Source organism: Atractosteus spatula, chromosome 11, assembly GCF_055471065.1.
Source record: "Atractosteus spatula isolate fAtrSpa1 chromosome 11, fAtrSpa1.hap1, whole genome shotgun sequence".
In the NCBI taxonomy this organism is placed as follows: domain Eukaryota; kingdom Metazoa; phylum Chordata; class Actinopteri; order Semionotiformes; family Lepisosteidae; genus Atractosteus; species Atractosteus spatula.
In genome coordinates this window covers 1,615,292-1,642,313 of record NC_142716.1, presented here as the reverse complement: position 1 = coordinate 1,642,313, position 27,022 = coordinate 1,615,292, and the positions used below count along the sequence as shown (strand labels likewise).

Sequence of the window (27,022 nt, the reverse complement as noted above, 5' to 3'; positions counted from 1 at the left end):
TCTTCCTTTTTAATAAACTGCCAATACCCTTCCCCATCCGACACCCAACCACTGTGCTCCCACTAAGGGCTTTGCACCACGGCCTGCGGACTGGTGGGAAGATGGCCTGTGCGCGCGCTCCGTGCCCCCCTGGAGAACGAGGACCGATGGCAGGAGAGCTGAATCACGCCGAGGTCCCCTCACACTCGCGTGGCCCCGCAAGGCACCCAGACGCACACGGGGCCTGGACAGCCCGGGAGGCGCTTGGCCAACACCCGAGTTTCTCCGCATTTTACTAAAAATGCACTCTGCCCTGACTCCGGCAGCCCTTTATAAGATCACTTTATCGGCCATACATAATTTCATGTATTAGGAATCTGTCTTTTTGCATACCCCAGCTTGCTCTCCACGAGACACACAAGACAGGGAGAAGCTTGGGGTCAGAGCGCAGGGTCAGCCATTTATACGGCGCCCCTGGAGCAGGTGGGGTTAAGGGCCTTGATCAGGGGCCCAATGGAGTTGCAACCTTCAAACCTATGAACCGGCAACCTTCCAGCCACAGGCGCAGATCCTGAGCCACAGAGCCACCGCACCGCCTTTATCGCCTATAATGACGTGTCTGCGCTTTAGAATTAGTGAACAGGCACAGCAGACTAGATACATTACTTTCCGTCTGCACCTCTTCCATCAGGGGGTGCACGCTCAGCAGGGACACCCAATATCGGCATAAGGAAAATCTATATTTACGTATTTGTTTTAATTAAATCGGAAGACATTAAAAGCAGAAATGCACATCAGTAATTTAACCATGTGACAGTGTCTTAGAGCTACATTTCTCCCTATGATTAAATGTAATAATTTTATTTTGCAATATTTGCAACGGGCTCACCTGAAAGTCCTGACCAGGTTGTTCAGATCGGTGATGATGTCGTTCATGGTTAATCGAAGGGGTCCCACAATGTCCTTCAAGCTTGGACCACAAACAAGTTATTAACATAACACTTTAAGAACTCAGACTGCAGCTAAACATATTTCATTTTGTATTGGAAGCAGACTAATTTTCCCAATTAATTCAAAGCTCAGTCATGTAGATCATCATACCATGATGAAAGAATTCAGACCATTTTATGAAATCACATAACGCATACGCATTTATTTTTTTAAACTTTATATTTTATTTATATGAATAGTTTAATAAAATTCTGAATACTCACACAGTAGACATCTAAAGGTAAGCTAAACTACAGTAAACAATGGCAAAAAATAAAGACAAAAAACGCAATATGTTGATTGCATAAGCACGAGGACCAGTGAACTACCAACTTTGCCGATTAAATTAAATTTGGCCAATCAGCAGATCTAACAGCAGATTGACAGGCTCACTCAAGGTCTCTCAGTTAGTTTGGGTATAGCTTATGAACAGCAGTTGTCAAGCTGTTCCACAGATTCTCAGCAGGAATAAAGTACTGACTTTGACTGGGCCACTTAAGGACATTTACTTTCTGAAGCCACTTCAGCGTACCTTTGGCCTTGTGCTTTGGATCATTGTTTTGCGGAAAGGTGAACCCGTGTTGCAGTTTTGGGTTTGAAGCAGGTTTTCCTCTAAGGTTTGCCAGTAATTTTGTGCCATCTATGTTCCAGCCAGCCTTGACAAGATTCCCAGTCCTTGCTGATGAGCAGCTGACTGGGCTGACTGAGTGATGCGCTATGCTGACTTGGCATCTGCTGTTAAAACTACATTTAGGCTGAACAGTTCTAACTTTGCCTTGTTTGGCCACAAAGCCTTTTGCCACATGTTTGCAGTATCGCTTACTTGCTTTGTTGTAAACCCCATATGGGATCCAAGATATTTTGTTTAAAAATTTTAATTATTACTGTTATTATTATTAATTCCAACTAGGGTCCATTTAAGGGGTGACCTGGTTACTGCTAGCCCACAGACATTTTCACAGACAATCTGTAGCTCTTTCAAAGTCACTACTGGCCTCAAGGTGGCACTCCTGACCAGTTTCCTCCATGCCTGTCGGCCCAGTTTGGAGGTTAACAAGCTGTTCAGATGCTGTTCCTGCTAAACACAAGGCACAGTGATGATGTATGAAAGTACAATACCCAGAGGATCACACACGTACCTTCTGATCAGCTTTTCTACTACAATCTTCTTCTGGATCAGGTGCTGTGCGCTGGAGTCTATCAGCGGCAGAACAGGAGCCTCACTGCCTGCATGCTGGAACCAACAAACATGCGCACAAGCACGTGAGAACTGGAAATATGGGCGACTTGCACGCAGTAAGGAGGAAGTGAAAAAGGTGTGCACAGACCAAACCATTGACAAGTCTTCAAACTGAAACTGCCATGAGCTCCTGAAACCAAACGAACCACAGCCAGTCCTCGGTCGAGCCTCTGCTGCGCTGGGCTGCCCTGGCAGAGAGCGAGCACCACTGTGAGTGAAAGCCGAGGCTTACTACCAGCGTGACTCAGATACTGCAGGTGTTCTGCAACAGAACTGGAGGAAAACAGAAAACAGGCTGGTCTTCTCCAGCTCAAAGGCTTAAGGTTTTCCCTTTCTGAAATGCAGGGGGACCTCTAAGCTAAACAAGTCCTGCATTCCGGACGGAAAGTGTCCTTGTGGAAGCATTAGTACCTGGAGTCTGACCTTCGTGATCAGAGCAAGGGCTTGCCAGCCCCAGACTCCTGTGGCACTAAAACATATGTACTTCCCCAACATGCAATGGACATTTCAGCTTGCGGGCTCTCTAATGAAAATGTGATGAAAATTCAGATCCCAGCATTCTCCACCAAGAGAAAATCAATTCTGCTTGTGATCTGCTAAAGTACTTGTGGGATCATCCTGTGCCAACAACTTGGTGTTCACGCCACACTGCCCAGTCAGCATGATGTCCTCCACTCCACGCCTATTAAAGCGTGCGATCGATTGTTTTTTCAAACTGTATTTATTACTGAATGGTGCGCGCAGGTCTGCACGTTTCAGTCAGCGGTCCACCTGGCCAAACCCGCTTCAGAAAAGAGCTTTGGACTTCAGGGTGACTTGAGGGGAAAATGAAAGCGATGACAGAAGACACGGAATCGCACTTCCGTGAGCTAAGCACTTCTGCTGAAAAGCAGCTTTGACATATTTTCACGCCATGTCACCAGCGAAGGCTGGTGCAGGTGGACGGGGAGGAAGAGGACTTGTAAAGAACGCGATAACATTCGCCTCAACTTGCAAGACAAGCAAATATTTTTTAAACCGGGTGTTTTAATCTGCTGTCCCCGAGGGGCCTTGCAAAAAACCACCAGTACAGCTTTGCAGAGTGGCTTTCACAGACTGAGAGACCCACAGTGCTTCCGTCTTGGTTTGTCAGAAGAAGAAACCGTTTGCGTGTCCCCCCCCGTCCCAGCACACACGAAGTGCTGCAGGCAGGCTGAGCAGCACATGGGCCTCATGTGAAGCCATCGCAGGCAGCAAGCGGCACCAGAGGCAACAGCAGGGAGAGGGCTGCTGCTTTATATGCAAACGTAATGAGATACAACAGGCATGCTTAAAAATCACGTAAACTGGAGGGGAGCAGGCACAATAAATCACATTATACGCGCACACATGATAAATTTCTTTTTTTAACATGCACGCACACATGCAAGCCGCCAAATAACCTTTCATTTTAACCTTCGGACTGTGGGAGGAAACCGGAACACCTGGAAAAAACCCAGGCAAAACGCAGGAAGAGCATGCAAACTCCACACAGACAGCACCCGCGGAACAGAACCCAGGGCCCCAGTGCTGCGAGGCAGCAGTGCAGACCACTGCGTCACACCTTTCAACAGCAATCGATATTATTCTCAATACAGCCAGATCTTTAGGAGTCTGGAACAGACTACGGAGACACACTGTGTAGAGTGAAACCCGAGACCCTTCAAGACTGCATGATACCCTGGAAGCAGCTCTCAACTAGCAACCAGACGAACAGGAGGGCCTGCTGCTTGTAACCTCGCAATCTCATTGTGGCTTTTATGCGCTTATGAATAAGTGGCACCACTAAACTGAAAATCTGGCTGTAGCGTTTTTCTTTGGTCGTCCTGCATGTGTGAAGAAATACATTTGTTCCATCATACATTTACCTTCATCTCACATTCAAGCTTTCAGGTTTCACTATAGTGATGCTTTTACACAATTTCAAGTAGAACGATCACTCCCGGCAATCTGAAGATGATCAAAACAGGCACTAAGAAAGCAGTTGCTGATATATGTTCTGACTGGCTTTCAGGAAAACCAAAGCCCTAGATGTTTCATTAGTCTTCCTCAAAAAGTCAGGGTGAGAGTCTCAGCGTTGTATAACTACACACATCTTTCCTAATCTCATATGTAACAAAACCTCACTTTAAAGAGGAGCATGCATGGCTTCACTTGTGTTATTGTTCACAATTTGATAAACAGTGCCCCCAAGAGTCCTTTAGGGTATACTGCACAGCATGGATAAACGAGAAAGCTGAGAGATGCTTTTACTGAGCTCTTGACAGGAAATATTACCTTTCTGCACAGGTAGTTCAAGTGCACTATCATGGAAATCTGTTATGCTGCCTGCGTTTTCTGAGATTTGAGTAGGCTGCAAGCACCATATAAGCAATCAAACCAGCACAATCCGTTATGAACATGCTACTGACAATGAGTGATTTTAGTTTACTTAGAAAGATTAACATCTTTTGCCGAAGTATCGTAGGCTCTAAGGAAACTGACATTAAAAGAACTACCAAACTTGCAACTCTCCTTCTTATTTCTCCAGACAAATTATGACTAAGATGGTACTTGTTCATGTATCCTCTACGCATAGACTGTGTCACAGCAAACTCAGCCTTGACCCGATACTGCCCCAGATCACAGAGAGACACACTGCCGCCTACAGGACACACGCAGAATGAAAGCAGAAAATACCAGCAGCTGTGGTTACAGACTCACCTCATGGATTTCATTTTCTATTCTGGGGTTTGGCACGATTTCTTCAGGCAGCACAAACTCCCCTCTGTAAAACTCTCTGACTTTCAGGGTAAGCATCTCCGTCTCTCTCCTGAGGGTCTCGAAGTCGGGCACTGGAGCAGACGGCTTCCTCAGCGAGGCCCCAGCGGAGCCCGGACCACAGCCGCCGACGCCCAACTCCTCCGGGAGCTCCACCAGGTCATCCTCGTCCAGCTCTTCCTCCTCCTTCTCCTCCTCCCGAGCTGCGTGGGCTAGGGCCTCTGGCGTCCGCTGTTCGTAATCTGGCCCGTACAAGAACCTCAGGGTCTCTTCCGTCTTCCACTCCTGCAGAGTCCTCCTCAAAGTCTGCAGCAGGCTGGTCTTGAGGACGGCACGAGACGCACCCCCGCCCGGCTTGTGGTCTTTCAGGATACTCCGGAGGCCCTCTGCTGCCCTCTTACTGACCCCCACCCTGGTGATGCCGGGCCGGGGCTCAGGAGCATCTTCTCTCAGCTTGCTCCCAGTGCCTGGTTCCTCCGCACCCCTACCCTGCTGGCAGCGCACGGCGGAGGCGCCTGCATCACCCCCATCACGCTCGCTGGCTATCCCGCACTTCCTCGAACCCCCAGAGGCTTCCTCCACCGCGCCCTGGCCCATCCTGACCCGCCCCCCGCCGCTCGGCCCCGCCCTCTCCGCGGGCACGATGCTGGACACGAACTCCTGCTCCGCGTCGCTGCCGCCGCTCTCGCCGCCCGGCGGGCCCGGCGCGTCCCGCTCCTCCTCGGGCCGGGGGGTTTCGATCTCGGACAGCCGGACGGGCTCGGCGGCGATCCTCACCTCCTCTCCCGAGCTGCCGCTGAGTACGGGGGGACAGAACGAGATTAATGAATGACTTGCACTTGTATTCGGGGCACCCGGACAGTTTTAAGACCATAGGCTCTGTGCAGGTAATACGACGACTCTAATCACTAATGCATTGAAGACCAGTGCATCTGCCCCAAATCTGGGAATGCCAAACTAAAGTGCTTCTGCAACACAAGTGTCATACGAGCGGGTAAAAAATACCCATTAGACCGCCTGTTTCTCCAACAGATTGTCAGGGGTTGAGCGTCGCACCGCGTCCAAGAGGCTCAGCTAAACTGCACTCACACAGACTCCACTGTTCTCCAAACTTCCCACTAAAGATGCGAAAGGCAAAAGAAAAAAATGAAGTTGCGACCCGTAAAGCCCACGGAAAGTGTTCTCAGAACAGGCCGTGCGCTGCGGCAGCAGACCAGTATTCCCAGTCACGGACAAGCTGTGGGGATTCGGAGATGAAGGCAGCTTGCGAGCTGCGGCCGCCTACGCGCTCCCTCTCCTCCGTCACCTGACGGTTTTTTTTTTTCCATTTTTAAAGCCCCGAAAACTGTTAAAAAAACAAATCACCACCCCCCAATGAAAAGCACGAAAGCAAACACACCGCATGATGCAACCGGCTGCCAGCGACGTGTTTGCCTTGCGGTTTTTGTCGCCGGGGGCTGTCATCGCCGGGCAACAGCGCGGAGCGCCGCCCGCTCAATCCAACAGTTCAAACACGCCTCTCCTGCCATTCACCGGCAAATCTGGACGTGTATCCGAAAGCCCCCGGCTCAAAATCGGCTTTGTGTACAAGCGGGGCGCCGCAGGAAGCCCGTGCTTGCTGTTGGTATAGTGTTACACGGGCGCCCGGGCCTGCTCAGCAGCTGGGGCACCTCGTCATGTTCCGGCGGCAGGGCGCATCGCAGTAACTCAATACTACGCGATTCTCCTCTGCTCCAAACGCAGTTTTTAATCATTTTAATCGGTTTGTTTTTTTCCCCCTCCCCCATCTCACTTACTGGTAGCTCCCTTCGAAACGGGGGACCAGCTGGGGCCGAGGGTGGCGGGCGGCTGGGGGAACGGGTCGGGTCCCTCCGAGTTTCGCACCATTTCGCGGCCATGTGCGTAAATATCTGCCAACACATCTAACCCCGAGTGAGATCCGTTCATGCGAGGCGCGGTGGTGTTCGTGAGGAGCTAAAACTCTTGACAGTATGCCGCAAAGAAACGCAAAAATGTCGACCAAGCCGGACGCCACTGAAAGCTCGCAATCTCCGGCCGTGCTGACAGCTGAGCAACCCGAGAGGTCGTGAACGGCATCACCGAGGTGATCGATGAACGCGGGACCGGTTAGTGCGGCCGGAGGCGTCACTTTCGCCCAGGCCGCCGTTTCTATCCTAGAGCTCGGCGCGGAGTCTCGGCAAAAACCGCACAACCGAGAGCCCCTTTAAAATAAGTGGAGCATTCCTTGTTCGATCAGACAGTCGGCTCAGGCAGCAATGTTTTGCAACAGCTTGAAAAGTACACTCATCCGAATCTCTTCTTGGAGTTGCGTTTCACGCCGTTCTTACACGTTACACACGGAAGTGCCCTCTCCAGTATGACCTCCACAGTAACAGGTTAAAATAGTCGACATACAGATTCATATTGCAGCCTTCAGAATAACTAGGTAACCAAAATGTTTCTTCTGTCCGCCCTATTCCTCTCCACAGACGGGAACAAAAGCAAGCTCTTAAATACATACCTCTCGCCCTGCTTCAGTAATGTGACATCTGGGAAGCTACAACACAAGACAGAAAGGGTAAATAAGTTACTTCCAATCAGCCATGAAACCAGGCAGTGTATATGCCAGCAGAGGGGACACTGGCTTTGCAACAGGAGAAGGATGAGCTTTGAATTGAAACTGCAGGAGCAGTTACGGATCTGAGCTCATGACCGCAAGGCTTCGGCCTCTGCAGTTTCCTGAAACAAGACTTCTAGGTTCAAACCTTGGATGAGGCATTGAGGTCCCTGTGCAAGGTCTCTCACTTGGATTGTCAGAGTAAGCCACCCAGCTGTATCAATGTGTATAAAACTCTTTTTATGCTCTTAAAAAAACTCTTTTTAAAGTCTCTTTGCATAAAACCATCAGATAAACTAAAACAGAAGACATGCCGAAGTAGCACAACCGTTCCGGCAACAAAATGATCCCTTACGACGAAGGCCCTTTGACCGAAACACTGTTGAATTCGTTTTAGTTTTCAAAAACGTCTCCACTGTAACATCACAATTCTACGCCTCTCAGTGTAATGGTTTTGGGTAGCCTTGAGGCTTGTCAAACTGATCACAGATATAGAACCCGTTGATCAAAAAAAAAGATCAACGGAAACAAAAGTACGATATCAGTGGTGTGGTTGACAATGACGATGACAAAATGCTACTTAACAGCAAAATGCTGCTCTATCAAAATAAGAGCTGATGCATATCTCTACAAGTAAGACACAGTGGAGCCTTCTGTCAGTCACTTGATCCCAGAGAAGGCCAAGGTTACTTTCTTAAAAACTGTTGAAAGGTTAAGAATGAGAGGCCACTCGGCCCATCTTGCCCGCTGGACAGGAATTGACCTCGTCCATCTGCTTCGTGAAAGAAACTGGGGCATTGGTACAATGACATGGCTGGGTAGCTGGTTCCACACCCACCCAAATCTGTGGAATAAAGAAGCATATCTTTCCTGCACTGTGCTGCTGTCATTACCTCTCCTCTTCTCGCGACCACAGGGGAGTCTTGGGGATCTGGCCTTCGAAAAACTTTGATGCTTTGTAACAAAAGTTACTGCAGAAACACTGAATGGGGGGAAAAAAACAACTGTGTATCAAAACACAGGTCACACTTACACAGCAATTTATTTAAAAACAATCATCCTTTATTTTCATATACTTTCTGCAGCTCTTTTAGTGAAAGGAGACAAGAGGTGTTGCTCCCATTTTTTGCTGGAGATTCACCTCCTTTCACCTCCGAACTAAGAAGGGAGCACGAGACAGCACAAAGAGAGCATCACACACTCTTCAAGCACAGGACACAGAAGAAAACTCTGCTGCGTGTTCTAGAGTTGTCAAATCCACAAAGAGTAAGACAAAAAGCCGCCCAAAACATTCTGCCGGAGTATATTTGATTTAAAAAAACAAAACAAAATTAAGAATCTTACCTTCCGTTCTGTGATGTCATACACTTTATTCGTTCTGGTTGAAATTTTGTACTGCTGCTTGGGAACCTGTGTCATTATGAAAGAAGAAGATACATATATAGAGATTTGACAAAAGGGGATTTTAGAAGACGAACACGTCTCTGGTAAACAAAAGAGAAAATGTTTAATGTCTCATAGAGGTGTATGAGTAGTGTGAGGTCTTACGTTCACGAGTTTGTTCTGACAGACAGGGTAGCCACACAACTTGACTATAGACCTCTCGTCCACTACGTCTCTGTAGTTTCCTGGAGTAATAGCCTTTGCCTGGAATGATAAATAGTGACCCATTAGGCAGATTGGCAGCTGTTGTGGCAGTTTTGCACTACATCACACACACTGCTCCAGCTGTAGTGCAGGTCTGTTGGCTGCAGCTGGTAAACCTGACCTCCCGTCTGTGCTGATGTACCTAATCTGTGATGAGCTCTGCGAGAGCGAAGGTCAGCCTAAACAGAGGCCAACGTTAAAAGATGTGCAGCCGCTCTCTTGCTGGCCACGGGCCCCGGCCGCGCTGGCAGCGAGCTCTCCGTCAGCACGCTTTCCCGGGGACCCGAAGACCCGTGACGACAGCAGAAGCCACACGAGTCCACAGACTGGGGCGGGAAGACCCAGGGGCCCCGGGCGAGCGACTCTCATCCAGTCCCTTACATCTCCACTTCGGGAATCGGTCTCCCGCTGCCCCGAATCTGAGCGCTGTCACGCTCCCCATCCCCCCTCCCTCTGCCCCGAATCTGAGCGCTGTCACGCTCCCCATCCCCCCTCCCTCTGCCCCGAATCTGAGCGCCGTCACGCTCCCCATCCCCCCTCCCTCTGCCCCTCGCGCCCGGAGCAGCGTGCGGCGGGAACGTGGAGGTGCCCCCCTGCTCCAACCCCACGCTCCAGGGGGAGCCGAGGGCAGAGCGAGGCAGCGCGCGGACCCCGGGTTGGACACCCACGCAGCCCAGCAGGAAGTCCTCTGTCACGCTGTCCTCCAGCAGCTCCTCCACCAGGCGCAGGGCCCTCTGCTCCAGCTGCAGCTTCCTCCTCACGGCCTCCTTCAGGGCCTCCTTCCTGCGCAGGGTCAAAGGAAGGGGCTGTAAACCGAGGCCCAGGCCGGCTCAGGTACGACCGCTTCATCGCAAAGGTATGGAGGGTGGGGAACACGGATTAAAACACGATGCGGTTTAAAAGAAATGGTTCTATTTCTGAGCCACCGAGCGCGGCTTTCATGTAGCAATGGTTATATCTGGAAACGAACCTAAACACAGCTGCAGACACATCAAAAGAAATAAGCTAACACCGTTCTAGACAAAATACCTTCACACTGAAACGGGAGCCCGTGGAATACCGGACTGCGTGTAGAACAATGGACATATGATTGAGGGAAAGGAAGTAGGAGCCCCTTGAGGTACTGACTGTAAGAATGGGTCCCATTTCTGCTCAGTTTTAGTTTTCAGGTTTTTCACGTTGCTGTCATGTCCCAACACTGCACAAGCCCCGCAGTCCAGTACCTTTTAGCAGCTTCCAAGGCTGTCTGCGCCTTGACCGCTGTCCGACCTGCAAAACACACGCATTGGGTCACAGCTAACAGACCGGCCAAGCGCCCACACCTCCGCGGACACGCCCTGCTGAGCACGGCCACGTGTTCCCGTCAATAATCAGGGACCAGAAAACCGTTCACTGTGAGCGTAACGTCCAGATCAACCGTGAAGGACGTGCTGTGCGCCCGCGGTCTTTCGCGAAGGAGCTGCAACGCTGCCTTTCAGGTTGAACTCCAAGGCTCAGTTCAAAGGTCGCTACGAGGGGTGACACGTGTAAGAAACAAGACTTCCAGCACAACTCACGCCCCAGGAATGTGTCCTGCTGTGGTGTTTCGACAGTGGTCTACAGAAAAAAACGAAAACCTTATTTATACATTCGGCTTCAGACAGTGAAACGCCAGCTACCGCGCACTCTGTGTAGTGGGTGTACTGTGCGGGGCAGTATTTTAACCCGTCCCTTTTAATCACTGAGCTCCCAGTGCCTGATGTGGCAGAGGTGAACAGCACAGGGGAGGGGGGGGGGGGGTGAATAAAACTCTGCATTAAGCCGACTAACCTTTCTTTCCAGGTCCCGCTGACCTGCCGGCTGCTCCCCGACACTCGTCCATGCTTGTTGTCCTTCCGCTTCACCTTTGACCCGTGACGTAGGGCGCTACGGCACGCGGAAGGGGCCAGCGCCGGCGCGCGCACTTCCTAAATACACGCGCCGCTCCCGTCTGTCTGGGAAGGGATGTAAGTACCGCGCCTTGCACGGAGCAACACCGTGCTTCTGGTCTCTGTCTACTACACTAGGGGTAATAATAGCTGGTAGTCGAGTTAGATCATCAGTCACGCATGTGTCCGGGAAAGACAGAGGTCTGTCGTTTTGATATAGTTGCCCTTACCATGACAGCGTTTCTTTGTTTTGGTGTTTGGCGCAGCACTTGAAGTGTGGCGACATGCATTCATTATATTTTTATCGTCCAGGATAATTAGGCGCAAAGAAATCGTTCAGCTGTTTTTAGCCCATAGCCAGGTGGTTGGCAGACTTTCGCAGACTTTGACATACATTCCAGACGCGAACTGCGATCGTCGTGCTTTTCCACTTAAGGAGAGCTCGCTAAATATTCAGTCGTTGTGAGTTGTGTGAAGTGACTTGTTGTCTGTAATTGTTTGCAAATCATTGCTCTTTTCTAGATGTTTATGGGGACACCGGGGACAGCTATTAGTCCATCTTTAGGACAGGCGGTGCTGCTCCGTGCTCGGTAAATCCTATTAATCCGCACACTAGGAGGTTACACGGTAAGAGGTTTAAGACCTGTCTGCTGACCTTCTCGGTACCGGCTTTGCCTTCTGTAGCCCGCAAGAGTAAAGAAATTTTAAACAAATATCAGGGAAAAAGAAATACGGCGCTGATTAAAGTGTGGTGTCTTGTACTTGAACTTGAAAAAACTTGAACCATCTTTAAACAAACGCCGCAGGAGGCTTCATAAAAATGTACTTTGTTCTACACGGAGGAGTTCAGATATAGTAATATGTAATGTCTTTAATATACAGTATGTGTATCAGTTACAAACAGAAGTCATACAATCCTCTAACACATCCCATTGATTTCTAATTTGAATTTGGATAGCTGAAATTGCAAATGACCTGAAAAAAACACACAACTCCCTCTCTGCCCACATCTCCAGCTGATTTGCTCAGGCACCTCTTAGGAAACTCTCCCCAGTTCAGAGGTCAAGACAGCTAACGTGCATTGGCAGGATTTGGCTTAAAACGTGTGACTGGGATCCACTAGTGGCAGTGCTTTGGGAATACGGGTATGGTGGGGTTAGTCGGCCGGGACGGTCTCGACTCTCGGTGACCCCGTGACCTCCCAGGTGCTGTTGTTGGGGGACACAACCAGAGATTGCTGCTGAACCTCAGATATAGGGCTGTGCTGCTTGTACCGTGTTATAAACGCACAATTACATAAATCCACATCAGGGTGTCCAAGATCACTGGCAGTTATAATTTTACAAATGTCTGATATTTACATTTCAATTTCAGTTCACACAGAGACACGGTTAGAGTTGGGAAGTATTTCAGGCACCTGTGACTGAATCAATAGTTCAGCATGTCGGTCCAATCCCCCTCAAATGACACGCCTGTCCACGTTTCAGGACAGCTGGCATGCATTGACCGAATGTGGCTTAAAGTTTGCGTTGAGCTCTGTGGTCACAGGTTCGAACCCGAGTTTCAAATGTCTCTTTTTAAACCCTGTAGGTGCTGGCACTGAGGGGGGCACCTGGACCTCAAGACACTGAAGATGGCCTTAGAGCAGCTGTATGACATGTTGCAGAGATGTGTAAGTGCCGGCAATGAAGTGGTTCAGTAATAATAGCTTTCACTGCTGAAAATAACTTTTTAAAAACTTTTTCCAGCCGTTTGCTTCAGTACCTGCCATTTATAAGATTCACTCAATAATTCCACCAAAGAAAACCTTTCAAAACTCTTAATTTCAAGATTTGGGATGACTCTTCTACGCCTGCGTAAGTCGTTGTGCTGCTAATTTGGGGCTCCTCCAGCTTTACGCCCTCCCTGTCTGCTCCCTGTCTGCAGCAGGTGCTGGCTGACGACAGCTTCAGGCCAGAAGACTACGAGCAGTTCCAGAGCGCTGGCCGGGCCTGTCTGGAGCGAGGGAGCGCGGCACAAGTGCTGGAGGTCGTGCAGGATGAGAAGAACAAGGTGCGCCTGCACGTGCCGAGCTGAGTGGTGCACGTTACGTCCAGCTCCCGAGCAATACCCAAACAGAGGGCTGACACAGCACTGGGAGCAAGGCTTTCAAGGTGTCCCGACCAAAATATTTTGAAGGGGAGGAAAGCACATGGCTGCTCGGTACCTGCAGTGTCCCCTGAAGATTTCAGGTTCTAACAGAAAGGCATAAGAGCACAGCACCTAGGCTTTGCTGCAGGGTTTAAGAACTGTTCCATGTGCCCGGCAGTGAGAGCCACAGCCTGCGCCATGCCTGTTACACTGTGCTGTTGATCCTGAGGTGCCAGCGGAGAGCTGCAGGAGAGTGTGTCCGATTTCTCGCTCCACTGGTGTCCTTCAAGGGTGCTCCAGTGTTAAACGGTTTTCTTGTATTTAAAGTGCCCGGTGTTCTAATACTGGCTGTCTGCGTTTCACAAAGGAGCGGATGCTTGAAAATGCACATTTTCAAAATCCGATCGCTTCAGAGCACAAATCAGAGGTCTCTTAAAACCCCAGGGTGTAATGATAAGTCACTTATAAAAATGAGAAAAGTCACATATGGCAGTGGATTGATTTATATTGAACAAGCAAGATTTTTTGTTTTCTGGAGACATCTTGCACATCAGAGGAGAGAATTAAAACCTGTGACGCTGCTGTAGCAGGTGGACTTCCAGCTTGTGAAGAGGAAACAATAGCAGGGAGATGCTGGATTTCTTAGCAGAGCTGAGAGGGATTCGTTCCAGGCCCTCCCTGAGGCGCCCGAGAACGAGGTGCCGACACCTGCTCGCATATGTCTGAACTGGTAAATGTGCAAGTTTGAAGTGCAGGGGACACATTAAGGCCCAGACACTGCTGGTTCGGACCTGTTTCTGGATGACTGTGACAGGCGGTGGCTCTACACGAGCACAGCTCCACCAGGAAAAGCCCGGCCAACGAGGCCAAGCCCACTGCAGCAGGGCAGCAAGAGACACAGCTTCTGCAGGGGCAGGTCAGTCTCCTGTCAGGAGCGGTAAGAAAGGGCAGTTTCAGATGGGGTGGGTATGCATTCAGAAATATTGGTGAATTAATGATTTGAGGAATTAAAAAAGGCATCCGAGGCGGCGTGGCTCTGAAGAGAACTGTCCTCCTGCAGGCGATCGTGAGGAGCATGGGCTGGAACCTGCTGGGCCCGCTGGTGCAGGTCATCTTGCAGAAGGATGAGAAGAGCCTCCAGCACTGCCTGAGCATCTTCGCCCACCTGCTGGACGTGAGTGTGGCTGACATTAGACCTGCAGGAGCGAAACCTCCACTCCGGAGCTGTTTTCAGTCGCAGACCTCCCCCTTCCTCCCCTCATGTACAGTTGCAAATTGCAGGTATACAGTATGAGGAGGAGCCCGGGTGACACTCGGAAAAAGGGGCTAGTTTTTGTGCAGGTGATGTTGTGATTTTGATGTGTCACCGGAGGCATCAGCAGCCAAGCTTAGATAGGAAATGCAAATGAGCAAGCAGTCAGCCCAACCTGCCAGGAAGTACGATTCAATAGGAAGTATGAATCAGGAAGATGAACAGTGGGTAATACAAGTTTGCCTCACCACTCTTGTTTCCTGGGTTCGAACCCGTGCTGGGGCTCCTCCTGTGTGGGGTTTGCATCACCTCCCTGTGCCCACATGCTTTTTGTCTGGAAGGTGCCTTTTCCTCTCCCTTTCTAATAATGTTCAGATTAGGCTATATGCTCTGTGATAGACTGGTGCCCCTCCCTGTTCCTGGATCCCAGGGTTGAATTCCTGGGGTGCTATCTGTGCCCCTTGTTTGCGTGAGTTTCCTCCAACAGACATGACTGGTAGGAAGATGTCTGGGGAAACGTGCCCGGCTGCGAGGTGTCTGTGTGTGCTCTGTGATGGCCTGATGTCCTGTCTCGCGCTGTATGAAGGGGGGCCAGCAGGGCTGGGGGGTGACCCCTGTGATGGACTGGTGTCCCATCCAGGATTGGGGATTGGGGACGGAGGCACATGCTCTTCAGTCTGCTTGACCGCACCGGAAGCCAGGAGCTCTGGCTGGCCGCTGACCCTCGAGCTGGACCGCAGAGCTCGATCGGGTGATCGGACGAGCGCCCTTCCCTGGCTGAGCCCCTCACGAGCCCCCCCCCCCCCTGTTTTTTTTGTGTTTGAATAATTTACTTCTTCTGGGTTTTTTTTCCTGCTGTAGGTTTGCAGCCCAAAAGAGCTTCTGGTGGGCTTGCTTGAGCAGGTGGAGGACGCAGATCCCGACAAGATAGCAGAGACCATCTCCCTTCTTCTGCCGCCCCTGCAGACAGGTAAGCAGGCCAGGTGTGCCCCAGTCTCACCCCTTCGCCTCGCTGCTTTGCTCTTCTCCGCTTAAAACTCTGCAGCTTGTTCGGCTGCCGGTGCAAAGCCTTCTAGACAGTAGAAAGGAAATTACTCACTAGCTGATTCGGGAGGGGAGTTTTAAATTGGCCAGGTTGAGCAAGTCTGAAGTGGTATTTATCCAGAACACCGGATTTGGCACCCTTGCTGCTAGAACATCACCGTGTCGATCTAATTATAATTTTTATATTTCTGCCTCTGATATGTATCTTTTCAGACTGGCCAAGATGAAAAAGGACGGGCACGTCAGTCAGAAATCACAAAGGCTGCAGCTTTTGTAAAAAGCCGCAGGCCGGTGTGAGTTTATAAGAATCCCAAGTCTCATTTGTAACCCCTCGTATGTTAATCCTGTCCCTGGGTGTTTATCATTCAGTTCACCAGAAACGCCTATGATCGGAAATGTGGCTGTTAACCTGACAGCAAAAAAGCATGGCAGCTTCGCAGGAAGTACTTTGAGAGGGGTTTTACATGTGTTGAGTTGCGTGTATCTAGATTCAGATGTCCAGCCTGCATCAGTCTCTCACCTTGCAGCATTCTGCTCTTGAGAAAGGGATTCAACTTCCCCATCTGTCGTCGTGTACGGACCTTTTTGCAGTTTCTTCGCTTGGCTCGAGCGTTGGCGGACTACCCTCAACCCTGGAAGATCACAAGCTTGTAGAATTGAGCGTTCGCTCAGGACGTTCGTCGCTGTGACTTTCACGAGCTGTGTGATTCAGACACGGTCCTGGAGCTGGGGTGTCAGGCTGTAGCTTTCCCCTTAAAGGGCAGGACTGCAGTGTGGTGCTGATTAACATCTAACCAGTGCGGGAGGGCTGATGAGCAGGGACCAGCCTGCATGGCACTCTACAGAGTGTCATAATACCGCACTGCCATCAGGATGCGTTACAACAGCCCTCAAATTTGTTGCCATTAATGATGACTCTGGACTAACATTTCACTTTACTAAATGCCCAGGCCTGTGAAACAGGGTTTCTGAGCCTCTTGAGAAATGGTGTTCAGCATCTGGTTTAAAACTACTGGTTTAAGCCTCGAAGAATACGGCGTGCTGTGGAGTAGCTACTTGGCAAAACACAGGGTCCCGTCAGTAGTCTTGTCCGCTGTACACCACACATTACAACCTGAGATTTTTACTGTGAGTATCGTCACCCTAAGTTTAGAAACAATTTCACACAGAGCCCTTCTCTGCTCTGCTTAAGCTCTTTTCTTAATGCACATCTAATTAATTGCCAGGTTAAATTAATTACATATTATTCCTATTCCTTATTGCAGTCATTGATGTGCCAAATGATAGCATATTTTTAAATGACCGCATGCAGAACAATATACAGCATTCTCCTATGTTTTTGAAAGGTTTTACCTGTTTTGCATAAACCCAAACACATCTTGTGCGTTGTTTAAAAACTGAGCTTCAGCATCCGCCCTCGTTTCTTTTGGCCAAACAGTGAAAATTCCTCTTCAGGCAATTTTAGGCCCGGCCGAGACGCGACTCCCTCTGGCTGCGCTTGCGGAGAGCTCCCCCTGCTGTCCGTTAGTGGCACTGCACTGCTCTCCCCGCAGTTCTGCTGAAGCTCGGCGACAAGAAGGCCTCCTCCGTGGGCATGGCCCTGTCCACCATCCTGAACCAGCTGTCCCGGCTGCCGGTGCCGTACACCCGGGAGCAGGAGGAGGACGACGCCCACGGGCTCTGCCGCTGCTGCACGGCGCTGCCGGGCTTCGTGGAGCCGCTGGTGGAGGAGGCGAAGCAGACCCGGCCGGGGGGCCGGGGGGCCGAGCTCAGGACCGAGCTGCTCAAGTTGTGGGTGTCCCTCGCGCACCGCTGGGCCGGGTGATTCACTAGCCGCACACGTGGGAAGCATCGCAGGAAGGAACAAGTCACGGTTTATTCCCGGCTGGGAAGAGTAGAGAAGAAAAGAAACGCAACGTTTCGGCTGCGGAGCCTTCTTCGGGAGTCACGGCCAGAACGTTGTGTCGGGAATAAACCTTGACTTGTTCCTTGGCAGCTGACGCCTGCTGACGCAGCTCCTGCTTGATGTACTAACGATGCAGAAGGTCGTGTATACAGTAGGAACTGCACCTGCAGTCCAGGGCAACGCGTCAGCTGTGAAGAGAAAGTAATACTTGACTTAAAGCTGTCTTCAGCTAAGGAAGCCACTATCTTAAATAACTAAGGAGACAGTATGAAAAGTAAAAGGCACAACCTGTTCCGGGAGAAGTCTGAGTGGTGGAAACTTTGTTCTTGAACGATTTATTCATTTTGTTGGCTATATTTGTTAAAGTGCTTCTGAAAATGCATCTGCAGCGGCCGTGTGCGTGAGCTGCAGTCGTGTCGATAGAACATTATCTAAATACCTGTAGATGCTCCATTACAGTTTGGGATTGTTCTCTAACTTGGGATCGGCTGTTGACAAACACAGCTCAAATGAAAGGAAGTCGTTAGTGCCTTTTGGATTTGGACCCAAGTAATATTTTGATTTGTTTGTTTTTTTAAATATATTCTTAAAATGAATCACTCCTGATAAAAATTAAAATAGTGTCAACGTTACCCACGGCTGTTCTTCTCCCATGAGGAAGACATTAGCCCCCAGGGCCTGTCCAGATGTGCGCTCCAGCTGTCTGTGTCCACAGCTGTATGAAGAGCCTGAGAGAGCCACTCCTGCAGGCGCAGCTCGGCGGCGACCCCGACTCTCCTGCCGACTCCCCCTTGAGACGCTTCGCCTCCCAGATCCTGGTGAGGACCGGCCGGCTGGCTCGGAGCTCTCGGGAGCCCCCTCTCCTCCTCCTTCATTTTAATTACGGAGTCGTGTGGGATCCGGGTTTCCGTAAAGAAGGGTTGTTGGTGTTTCCCGCCGGCGCCGCTGCAGACGTGCCTTCAGGAGGCTTTTCCCTGTACGCCAGGCCACGCTGCTGAGCCTGGGGGAGTCCCTGCCCCACCTGCTGTTTCACCACGTCCTGAAGAAGAAGGAAGAGCCGGGATTCTTGGAGGAGGATGCCAGGTACTCCAGAGAGTCCCTGGCGTGCCTGGCCTACCTGCTCTTCGTGCAGCGCACCGCCATCGACCGCTTCCCCACCGTCTTCAGGTGAGGGCCGTGGCCCCCCCCGCGGGCGCCCGGGGCTTTTCCAAAAACGGGAATTTCGGTGGGTTCTCCCCAAGCCGTGGTTGTTTGCTGGCACTTGGCATTTTGTTCCATCTTTGCTTATAAAAGGATCACGCGTCGCTGTCGTATCTGAAAGCTTGCTTTTTCTCCGGGGGGCCCAGTAACAGTAACGACGTTGGGGGCAGTAGATGCAGCTCTACGAGTCAGTCTGCGAGCGTACGGCTCTTTCGATTAAATATGTGCCATGCGTATGCCAACATTTAAATTATTATAGATTTCTAGAAGCACGGGTTGAAAAGAGTCCCGAATCCTGTTTTTAAGAAGAACGAAGATCATTCGACAGAAACGCTTACCTGTTGCCAGCTGTCACTGAACCAGTGTGTGTTAAGATGGCTGTTTTTCACCTTTCAGCCCTGTGTTTGTCCTGCGTTGCAATATGCAGTATGTTGACATCTTGCTGAGCAGGTAGGAGACGTTTTCTTCTGTTTTTTACAGAATACTGATTAAATTTAGACGCACCAATGTATTCTTCACTGGAAAGCGTCTTGGACATTAAAATTTGATGAATCGAGTTTTTAATTTGTAATTTGTGCTATTGATTGTATAGAAGGGAAATACTTGAATGCTTAGTCAGTCCAAATGCATCAACAAGTTGCTTCTCTGAGATTTGATTCGTTCTGGTAATTCCTTTCTTTTGCCATTTGTGATAGTTTTTGAGGATTGAAAACCATATCCCATGTTTGCCTTTGACAGGACAGAAGAGTCGCGGGTATCCAAGGGGCTGGTAAGTCAGGAAATCGTTAGGAAATCTGGATCCCGTCATTCATTAACTCTGCAGTAACGAGCTTTGCAAAACCCTCCTCCATCCTGGGCTACGTTCATCCTCAGGCCTGCAATTTGTTTTTGAAGTTAAAACACCTGGAGTCACCTCAGCCTTCCTCTCGTCAGTGCAAATCTGTGCGACTGCCACATGCTGGAGTCTGTCTGTGTGATCTTTCATCTGTAGGACCTGTACGAGCAGAGCCTGGTGAGGACGGAAGACGGCAGTCTCCCGGTGGAGCTGTTGGAGTTGAGGGTGTTCCTCAGCGTGCCGCAGGTGTGTGTGTGTGTGTGTGTGTGTGTGTGTGTGTGTGTGTGTGTGTGTGTGTGCGCGCACGCACAGAGAACACTCCTAGAGACCACATGGACAGAGCGCCAGGCTGAGCAATGGGCGGCATGTCAGTCTCCCTCTCGACACCCTGTCTGAGCCCCAGACTGGTAATCACGCCTTAAAATAATGACTGGGAAAGCTGTAAATTCCACCTGAAGGAAACCTAATCCATACCCTGTATATAAGTGCACTGGGAACCACTGGGAGGATTTGTGTCTTGTACTAACTGCTTAGTTCCAGTCATCTTTCAGCAGACACTCACTCTCCTTTTAACACTTGCATCACTTTTCACCAGCTTTAAGAACTGTACCGTTAGATCTACCACGTTATTTTACACTGTTCTACACAAGCTCACAATTATAATCAACAGAACACTTTCACTGCCTCGGAACAGTGTCTTTGAATAGATGTTTGTGCTGTAACGACTGCGTGTGTTATTTCAGAATCTGGTGAAAGTCATGACCTTATGCCCGATTCCACACTTGGTAAGTGGGCCCTTTTGAAATAAGTCAATTGCACCCCAGTGTGTTCAGGCTCCCTGGTAGTGTTCAGTCTTTTCTCTTCTGTTTCAGAGAACAAAGGGGCTTGCAGTGTTTCAGCTCAGTATAGACAAATTTGACATGGAGGCGAAATACAAATTATTCAGGTGAGGCTTTCTGCACCCTTGCGGTTGTGGCACCGAAAGCAAGCTAATTAACACTGACGCTGAAGTACATAGCATTTGCTCAGGTGTTTTTTTTTCTGTATTAACAAGTAAACAAACAAACTGCTGCCCCTAAAGATCAGTGGCGTTTTGTGACTGTGAACTACATTCACTTTAATTCACAAAGGGTTGTGGGAGTGTGGAACACTAGCGGTCCCTCCATGAGGCTGAAGCAGATGCCTCTGGTTTCCATCAAGAAACCTCTGGATGAGATCCTGGGATCAGTTAGCTGTCCAGGGGGCTAGAAGGGCCAAATTGCCTCTTCTTGTTTGTAACCTTTCTTACGTTTTTATGTTCTGTTCAATTTACCAGAGGACTGCAGTGTGTTCCGTCAAGGACCTTAACAGTGGAGGGACTATATCCGACATTTCGCTGTAAATCTTGGAAGAGATCTTTAGGCCAATACAGAAAAGTAATTGGGGGGAAAGAACAAAACACAGGATGATACTTGGCAAATAAAAAAATATATATGCGTCATGTTGTAAAAGTGAACAGAACATTTCTCGTCCTTAAGGTGCCTGCTGAAGACCAGTCACCATGCTGGAGTAGAAGGCTACATTATTAAGAACATTAAAAATCAGATTGACTTTGCTCTCAAGGTAGGACACAATTTGGGATCTGAACATCAAGACCTTTTGCATACTGAAGAGATCCACATTGATCATAATTAAGAGCATGCAGTACTTATGCCTTTTGCTCTTAGTAATTGGATCGGGTTTCTTCCTAACAAAGAATACAGCTGGAACTGTGCACAAGAGTTAAAACCTAAAATTGCAATACTGCTGCACATTGTGCGCTATTTTCTCCCATTTTAGAAAGTGAGGTCCAGAGCTTGAAATCAGTGCTTTCGGTTCACAAGTAGGGCAGAAAAGAAAATGCCAGTGAGTGTACAGGCTTAGACAATAGCTCTCTGACCTACTCCCCTCTCTCAGCCAGGTAATAGCAGCGTGTGGTTCTCCGGAGCACAGCTGCTTCCTCTGCTGCGTTCAGTCCTGACGCTGCCCGAAGGACCTGAAACAGACCTGCTTCAGAACCTAGACAGGTAAGGCTTGCTGCCTGCTGCTGAATAATGCATGCCATCATTAAGTGATGAGTCCTGCACAAAGCAATTAGACTGCTGCAGCCTGGCTTCCACCAGCCAGTATGCGAGTGCGCACGGGTCTTTCAAAGGCTCGGTCACGCCAGAGTGATTTATTAAAGCCTTTGAAGTAGGGCAGATTCTGTAAGCAGGTGAGCAGTTCCAGATTTAATAGATCGATGTCTGCAGCATTTATTGTTTTTAAATAGAATTCTGTTGTGCTTCTATTTCAGCTGGGAATAACAATTTTATTTCCTTCCCTTACATTACAGACAGAAGTCATGTTCCATTACCTGCATATCACAATGGGATCTAGTGTACACAGCTTAGTGAATAGTTTAGGAGGTATCCGGACTGCGCTGTAATTGGAGTAGCAGATTTCACATGATAAGGCCCTCATTTAGTCAGTTTAGCACACAAGGCAGTTATTCTGGCTTAATGAAGACCTCTGGAGTGTACAGGGACAGATCTTGAGCCTATACGTCATGTTAAGATGTCAATAGCTAGGATATAATCAGAAAGGTTTGTATTCTTCATCTGCTTAATGAAATCAAGACTATAAATATACATTTTTAATTATAATTGCACCAAATTATTATTGTTATTTATAATGTAAATGTTAATAATTATGTAATAACAATAATAATATAAATGCAATAGTTTCCTTTATTTCAGTGAGAAGGATGACTTTTTGATGCTTTCTTCCTTCTAGAGTAATGGAGTCTCTGAATCTTCTGAGATATTTATTGATCAGAGATAAGGAGTGGGACAATCAGGCAAGTTCTTCTATTTGCCATTTTACCAATAAAGATTGCTTTTAAAGTATGTTTTGTTAGTGGCACCTGGAAATGTGTAGGTTATTGTATTTCTTTAGTTATGTTTTTTCTAAAACCTCCATATTTTATTTTAAAATATTTTATGCAGTGTAACCAAGCTTTTCAACATTCATAACAGATGTCTGAAGTCAGAAATAAAACACAGCCTTACATACCAATGAAAACACACATAATGGGCTGTCAGAAACAATACAAATGTGAGCTTTGCTTGATTTTCAGACTGGGATTTGGACAGAGCTCTACAAGATCGAAGAAAACTACCTCAAGCCTTTACGCACTGGGCTGAACATGTCCAAAGCTCACTATGAAGCTGAGCTTAAAAGCACAAAAGAGATCAAAAAGTTAAAAGGTCAGAATCTTTTTAATTACGCATATACTGGTAACCATCCTTTTTGCTTTTGATTCTGTAGCAAGTTTATATTTGAGCCAGGCGTTGATGTTTTTGTTGGGCAGGTGGGTGCAGCTGGGAAAAGCGATGTTACTATACTCCCCTGAATAAAACCCTCTTTTGGAGGCATGCAAACTGTGAAAACAGAACAGAGTTCGAAAGGTGGACTCCCGCAAGGCAGAGCCTTTATGTCAATTTCACAAGCGTCAAACTGTGCTTCTTTATGAAATCAGAACAAACCCAGCCTACTGCGTATTGAGACTTCTGGCTGCTCCTGCTCTACATGGTATCTTTTCCCTTTACAGGACAAAAAGAAAGTCGGCCTGTTTGCACGGTTACAGTAGGCAATGAAAAGTTGCCCAACATGACTCCCGAGATGCAGGTTCAGGTATGTTATTACCGGCGAAACATTTTAGAATTGTTTGTGTCCGTGTGACTGCCCCGGAGGAGGACAGGAGGACATGGAAAGACAGGAAATACATTGCTTAAAGCCTGATACTGCTGAGCTTTGTCATCAATAACTATAATGCATTTTGACATTTTAGGTTCTGCACTCGGCCTTGTTCACGTTTGATTTAATAGAGAGCGTCCTGACCAGAATCGAGGAGATCATCGAGGTGAAAGTAAAACCTTAGCCAGCAGGAAAACTGGGTCAGTCAACGCATTACTGGCACTGCCTCTGTGGTCAGCTTGTCTTAGCTTCACCCTCAAGAAGAATTTTGTATAAATTAATGTTTCATACTGTTGTCCTTGATTGAAAGAGAAGCAAATTAAAAGAACAACTCTAACAGACTGTTGGTTAAATTACATTTAAAGGGAATCTTGGCTTTTAAATGCTGCTTCTAAGTAGACTGTAGGTCACAACATTCAAAACACGTTCTGAAAAAATTATTTCATGCAGCATTACATTTTCTGTAAAAAACTTTAGTCTTTATAACAAAACCTGTGTTCAAATTCTTACCTAGAAGCAAATCCTTTCTTGCTGTGTGACAGTCAGAAATTAAAATTAGTCTTAACCTACTGCAGTAACACAATTCTTTTTGAAGAATTTGGTGCAAATCCACCTGTGCCACTTTTACAACTGGGCATTTTTGCCGCACAGTTGTGGAACACAGCCCGAAAGAAGGAACGCCTAGAGAGCTTCATTCACTCCCAAACTGCAGCGTGGAGAGCACGTCCCACACAGGGCTCCTCTCGATGATCTGAGCCCGTGCCAGTGTCATCCGATCCCGCACGCTGTCCACGTGAGGCTTACTGGTCGCCTGGAAGACAACCGCATTGAAGGCCTCAGACAGAACCGGACACGTAGAACTGCTAATACAAACGCAGCTAATACAAATCCACATGCATCATCTGTCATTTCTAGAATACACCGTTTTCAACAAGAGTCTGTGTTTGCAAATACCTTGTAGTGATAAAAGCCTCTTAAATATTTTTACTCGTCATTAGATAACTGTATGTTAAGCTTCTTTAAATAAAAGCGTCTGTAAGTGGCTCAGTCCAATGAAAACAGTGTGGCTGGGACATCAGACAATTCCTGTCTCTTTTAACAGATTACATTAAAAATATAATTCTCAAGTATTAATATTCACAGCTGAGCACAGCTAAGACTGTATCTGCTCCAGTAATTGTATATTTCTATAAAGAGATGTTATTTTTATGCATCTACAACTGAAAGAACTACTTCTGGATACATTGCTCTGCTTGCTATTGAGCAATCTCATTTGTATCAGTAAACCCGAAGTCAAGGCAAAGTGTAAGATGAGCATTTTCTCACCTTTGCGATAGTAAGCATGCTCTTCACCATCTCTGCAACGTTGTGCACAGGTATGATGCGAAGTTTGCTGCCCAGGAAACTAAATAAAATACAAGGAGTTTCTTGGGGACTTGGCACTTTGTTCCATGCTAAATAGTAGACAATATAATCCTTTTTTAAAAAAAAAGTTGATATTCTGTTTTAGGATTACAATATACTGTGCCGGATCTTTGCCTCTTCGAACCACATTCCTGCAGTTGAATTATTCCACTTTTAATGGAAAAGAGGCTTACAGGTATGATTAGCTTATTTACTTTGACTGTTAGGAAATCCAGGATGCATTGGATTTCTGTGCACTGTAAACCTCCAGAGATCTTTAAAAGCACAGGCTGCATGGGAAACCCAGCTTGTTGCTCTCCTTGGCACTGGAGAAGAGAGTCCACCTTTCATACTGCAGAGTCACTCACCTCTGCTGAATGCGGAACAGGATCTCCTGCTCCCTTTGTGCATGCAGTGACGACGAGAAGAGCAGGAAGCTGTTTCGGTGAACCTGTATGAACTTCCCTATCTTCTCAAAAAGCCTTGATACTCCCGGGCTGTCTGCGCACTCCTGTGTGTCCACGATCATGAAAGCAATACCTGTGTAAATAAAGAGGAATGAAAATCAGTCTCATAAGACTGCTACACCAAACAAAAAAAAACAACCCTAATTCTTCATTCTTTTAATAAAGTTCAAAGACTCAGATTTCCTAAGCTCTTATTCTGAAAACTAATGAAGCCTCTTAATGACTGTAGACCAACAGTAACTCCTTAATATCTTTTGAAACGGCAGGCTAAGTATTAAAATATTATGGAATTTCTGAAACAGGTTATAACATTGTCTTTAAAGTTTTTTCAAGGGTAAACTTACAGCCTATCAAAAACTGTTCATTCGGCGACTTTGTAAGAGACATTGCAACTGTGTGCGTCGTGTGGCTTTGTGTTCACATGGTTTTGGAACGGGGATCTATTACGTTTGTAAATTCTGATCGCCCTTCTTCTGGCCGAGTCTAATGCGGACTGGTGCAACCGTCAGAGCGAATACACCGTGCCCGCCGTGTCACAACCCAGCCCGTACGGCTGTACTTGCTCATTAACCCCCCCACAGCAATGGAGGCGGAAAGCTGAGACAACGCAGACGAGCGATGCATGAAGCGGCCTCTCCTATGCGACAGCTGTGCGGCAGGGCGAGCTTGCTTCTGCAACGCGATACGAAGGCTTTAATCACTTCCCTGAAGTGAACCCGAAACCCACCGGTTACTGAATTTACCCCCCCCTGGAGCCCCCCTCTGGGACCAGAGAGAGAGGATCCTACACCCGGCTCAGACGACAGACTGGGTCCCTCAGACTCGGTGCACACCTCTCCCGTGGCTGCCTGGTGCTCCCTGGAACCAAACCGAGCTGAACTGGACTGCTCGGAGGTACTGCACAGGAGGCTGGACCAGTTCATCCAGCCCGCCTGGGTAGGACCCCGCCACCACCCCCAAAACGTGTACTTCAGATCCGTGTTGTTGGTCAATTTCTACCTGAGAGGGGAAAAATATAAGTGCCATCCTCCACAGAGTCTGAATATCGAACCCGGTGCTGCTGGGCAGACAGAGCAAGGGCAGTTTCATGGCTCTGAAACAGAAGAGAGAAATTCATTTTCTGATCGCAATTATTTGAAGGTTAGCCACACTTCAGCTACAGAGGAATACACTACGCGATTTACTGTCCATCACTGGTTCATGCTGGACTTCCCCCCCCCCATTGTAAATACCACAGTCCTACAGAAAGAAATAAAGTCTGCAGCAGATTGTAATGTTAATAAAGGCGGAGGGGAAAAGCCATAGTCTATATTTGCCGGGGTGAGGAGGCCCCTCATGAACACGCAGCTACAGCACTGGTGTCAGCAGGCGGGGGGCGCTAAGGGACACAGGGCAAAGGAGGAGTCCAGCTGACAGCAGGGTCTCTGTTCAACCCCAGTGCTATGAACCCCAGGGGGGTCCCCAGTCACCCCAAACCTGCTTAGGGAAAATATTTAAAAAGAAAGTATATCGTCCGGAGGCGGCAGCGAGGTGCGCGGCGGGCGGGCAGGGTGATATTCCTGGGCCGGAGGAGGCGCCCTGCTGCGGTACCGGCGTCCGGACCCTGAGGCGGTACCAGCCGGCCGGGCTCCGGTACCTGCAGGGAGGCGCTGGCGATGACCGTCGTCCGCCAGGGGGCGCGGGCGCAGCCGTTACCCGCCATGGTGGGGAAGGGGGCGGAGTCGGGGTTCAGTCCCGCCCCCCCCGCTTCCTCTCCGGAAGCCAGAGCCTCGCGCTCGCAGGCTCGGGGGTGGGGGGCCAGCTCGCGCAAGGAGCACGAGCCCGTAGACACGTGGATTTTTTTTCGTGCGTGTGTGTGTCGCAAAGATGT

The 27,022-nt window shown here is 48.6% G+C and overlaps 3 protein-coding genes across 8 annotated transcripts in view; 1 reads left to right on the top strand and 2 right to left on the bottom strand.

The window, feature by feature from the left end:
* rpap2 (RNA polymerase II associated protein 2) overlaps positions 1 to 11,193 on the bottom strand; it is a 30,742-nt gene extending 19,549 nt beyond the window's left edge. For 2 of the 4 annotated variants that reach the window (XM_088928062.1, XM_088928060.1), the window contains exons 1-10: positions 11,061 to 11,193; positions 10,475 to 10,520; positions 9,920 to 10,034; positions 9,153 to 9,251; positions 8,949 to 9,014; positions 8,498 to 8,586; positions 7,509 to 7,544; positions 4,931 to 5,783; positions 2,109 to 2,203; positions 869 to 949 (exon numbers count right to left, since the gene is read on the bottom strand). In XM_088928062.1, coding sequence (XP_088784188.1) covers positions 869 to 949; positions 2,109 to 2,203; positions 4,931 to 5,783; positions 7,509 to 7,544; positions 8,498 to 8,586; positions 8,949 to 9,014; positions 9,153 to 9,251; positions 9,920 to 10,034; positions 10,475 to 10,520; positions 11,061 to 11,112 — 1,532 coding nt within the window. In that variant the 5' untranslated portion in view covers positions 11,113 to 11,193. Of the gene's footprint in view, positions 1 to 868; positions 950 to 2,108; positions 2,204 to 2,397; positions 2,483 to 4,930; positions 5,784 to 7,508; positions 7,545 to 8,497; positions 8,587 to 8,948; positions 9,015 to 9,152; positions 9,252 to 9,919; positions 10,035 to 10,474; positions 10,521 to 10,807; positions 10,848 to 11,060 lie in introns of those variants that run through there. The other 2 variants (XM_088928061.1, XM_088928063.1) reach the window with 2 other exon arrangements.
* Positions 11,166 to 23,623, top strand: glmna (glomulin, FKBP associated protein a). 3 transcript variants are annotated; one of them, XM_088928057.1, is made up of 20 exons: positions 11,166 to 11,236; positions 11,681 to 11,785; positions 12,749 to 12,830; positions 13,085 to 13,210; positions 14,349 to 14,462; positions 15,402 to 15,510; positions 17,138 to 17,375; positions 18,206 to 18,308; positions 18,476 to 18,657; positions 19,087 to 19,140; positions 19,429 to 19,459; positions 19,682 to 19,771; positions 20,269 to 20,310; positions 20,398 to 20,471; positions 21,043 to 21,127; positions 21,461 to 21,570; positions 22,319 to 22,382; positions 22,662 to 22,791; positions 23,136 to 23,218; positions 23,376 to 23,623. In XM_088928057.1, exons 3-20 carry the CDS (start codon positions 12,792 to 12,794, stop codon positions 23,463 to 23,465), a joined length of 1,764 nt encoding a protein of 587 aa, XP_088784183.1. In that variant the 5' UTR covers positions 11,166 to 11,236; positions 11,681 to 11,785; positions 12,749 to 12,791; the 3' UTR covers positions 23,466 to 23,623. The 3 variants fall into 3 exon arrangements, with proteins under 3 accessions (XP_088784183.1, XP_088784185.1, XP_088784184.1); XM_088928058.1 differs by lacking the exon at positions 11,681 to 11,785 and having other exon boundaries at positions 11,187 to 11,236; XM_088928059.1 differs by lacking the exons at positions 22,319 to 22,382; positions 22,662 to 22,791; positions 23,136 to 23,218; positions 23,376 to 23,623 and adding an exon at positions 21,879 to 22,294.
* A 181-nt stretch (positions 23,624 to 23,804) lies between these two features.
* Positions 23,805 to 26,854, bottom strand: c11h1orf146 (chromosome 11 C1orf146 homolog). The gene is made up of 5 exons (XM_088928064.1): positions 26,789 to 26,854; positions 26,152 to 26,245; positions 25,054 to 25,225; positions 24,608 to 24,686; positions 23,805 to 24,092 (listed from the first exon to the last, which is right to left on the bottom strand). The coding sequence occupies exons 1-5, from the start codon at positions 26,852 to 26,854 to the stop codon at positions 23,973 to 23,975; spliced, it is 531 nt and encodes a 176-aa protein (XP_088784190.1). The 3' UTR covers positions 23,805 to 23,972.
* Positions 26,855 to 27,022: the final 168 nt, after the last annotated feature.

Excerpts from the sequence above, each read along its gene's own strand:
- glmna (XM_088928057.1), top strand. The coding sequence starts at position 12,792 with ATGGCCTTAGAGCAGCTGTATGACATGTTGCAGAGATGT. Across the intron at positions 17,376-18,205 it reads AGGACCGAGCTGCTCAAGTT|CTGTATGAAGAGCCTGAGAG; the intron begins GTGGGTGTCCCT and ends CTGTGTCCACAG. Across the intron at positions 21,128-21,460 it reads AGATTGACTTTGCTCTCAAG|CCAGGTAATAGCAGCGTGTG; the intron begins GTAGGACACAAT and ends CCCCTCTCTCAG.
- c11h1orf146 (XM_088928064.1), bottom strand. The coding sequence starts at position 26,854 with ATGGCGGGTAACGGCTGCGCCCGCGCCCCCTGGCGGACGACGGTCATC. Across the intron at positions 25,226-26,151 it reads TTATATTTTTCCCCTCTCAG|GTATTGCTTTCATGATCGTG; the intron begins GTAGAAATTGAC and ends TTATTTACACAG. Across the intron at positions 24,093-24,607 it reads GCATGCTTACTATCGCAAAG|GCGACCAGTAAGCCTCACGT; the intron begins GTGAGAAAATGC and ends GTTGTCTTCCAG.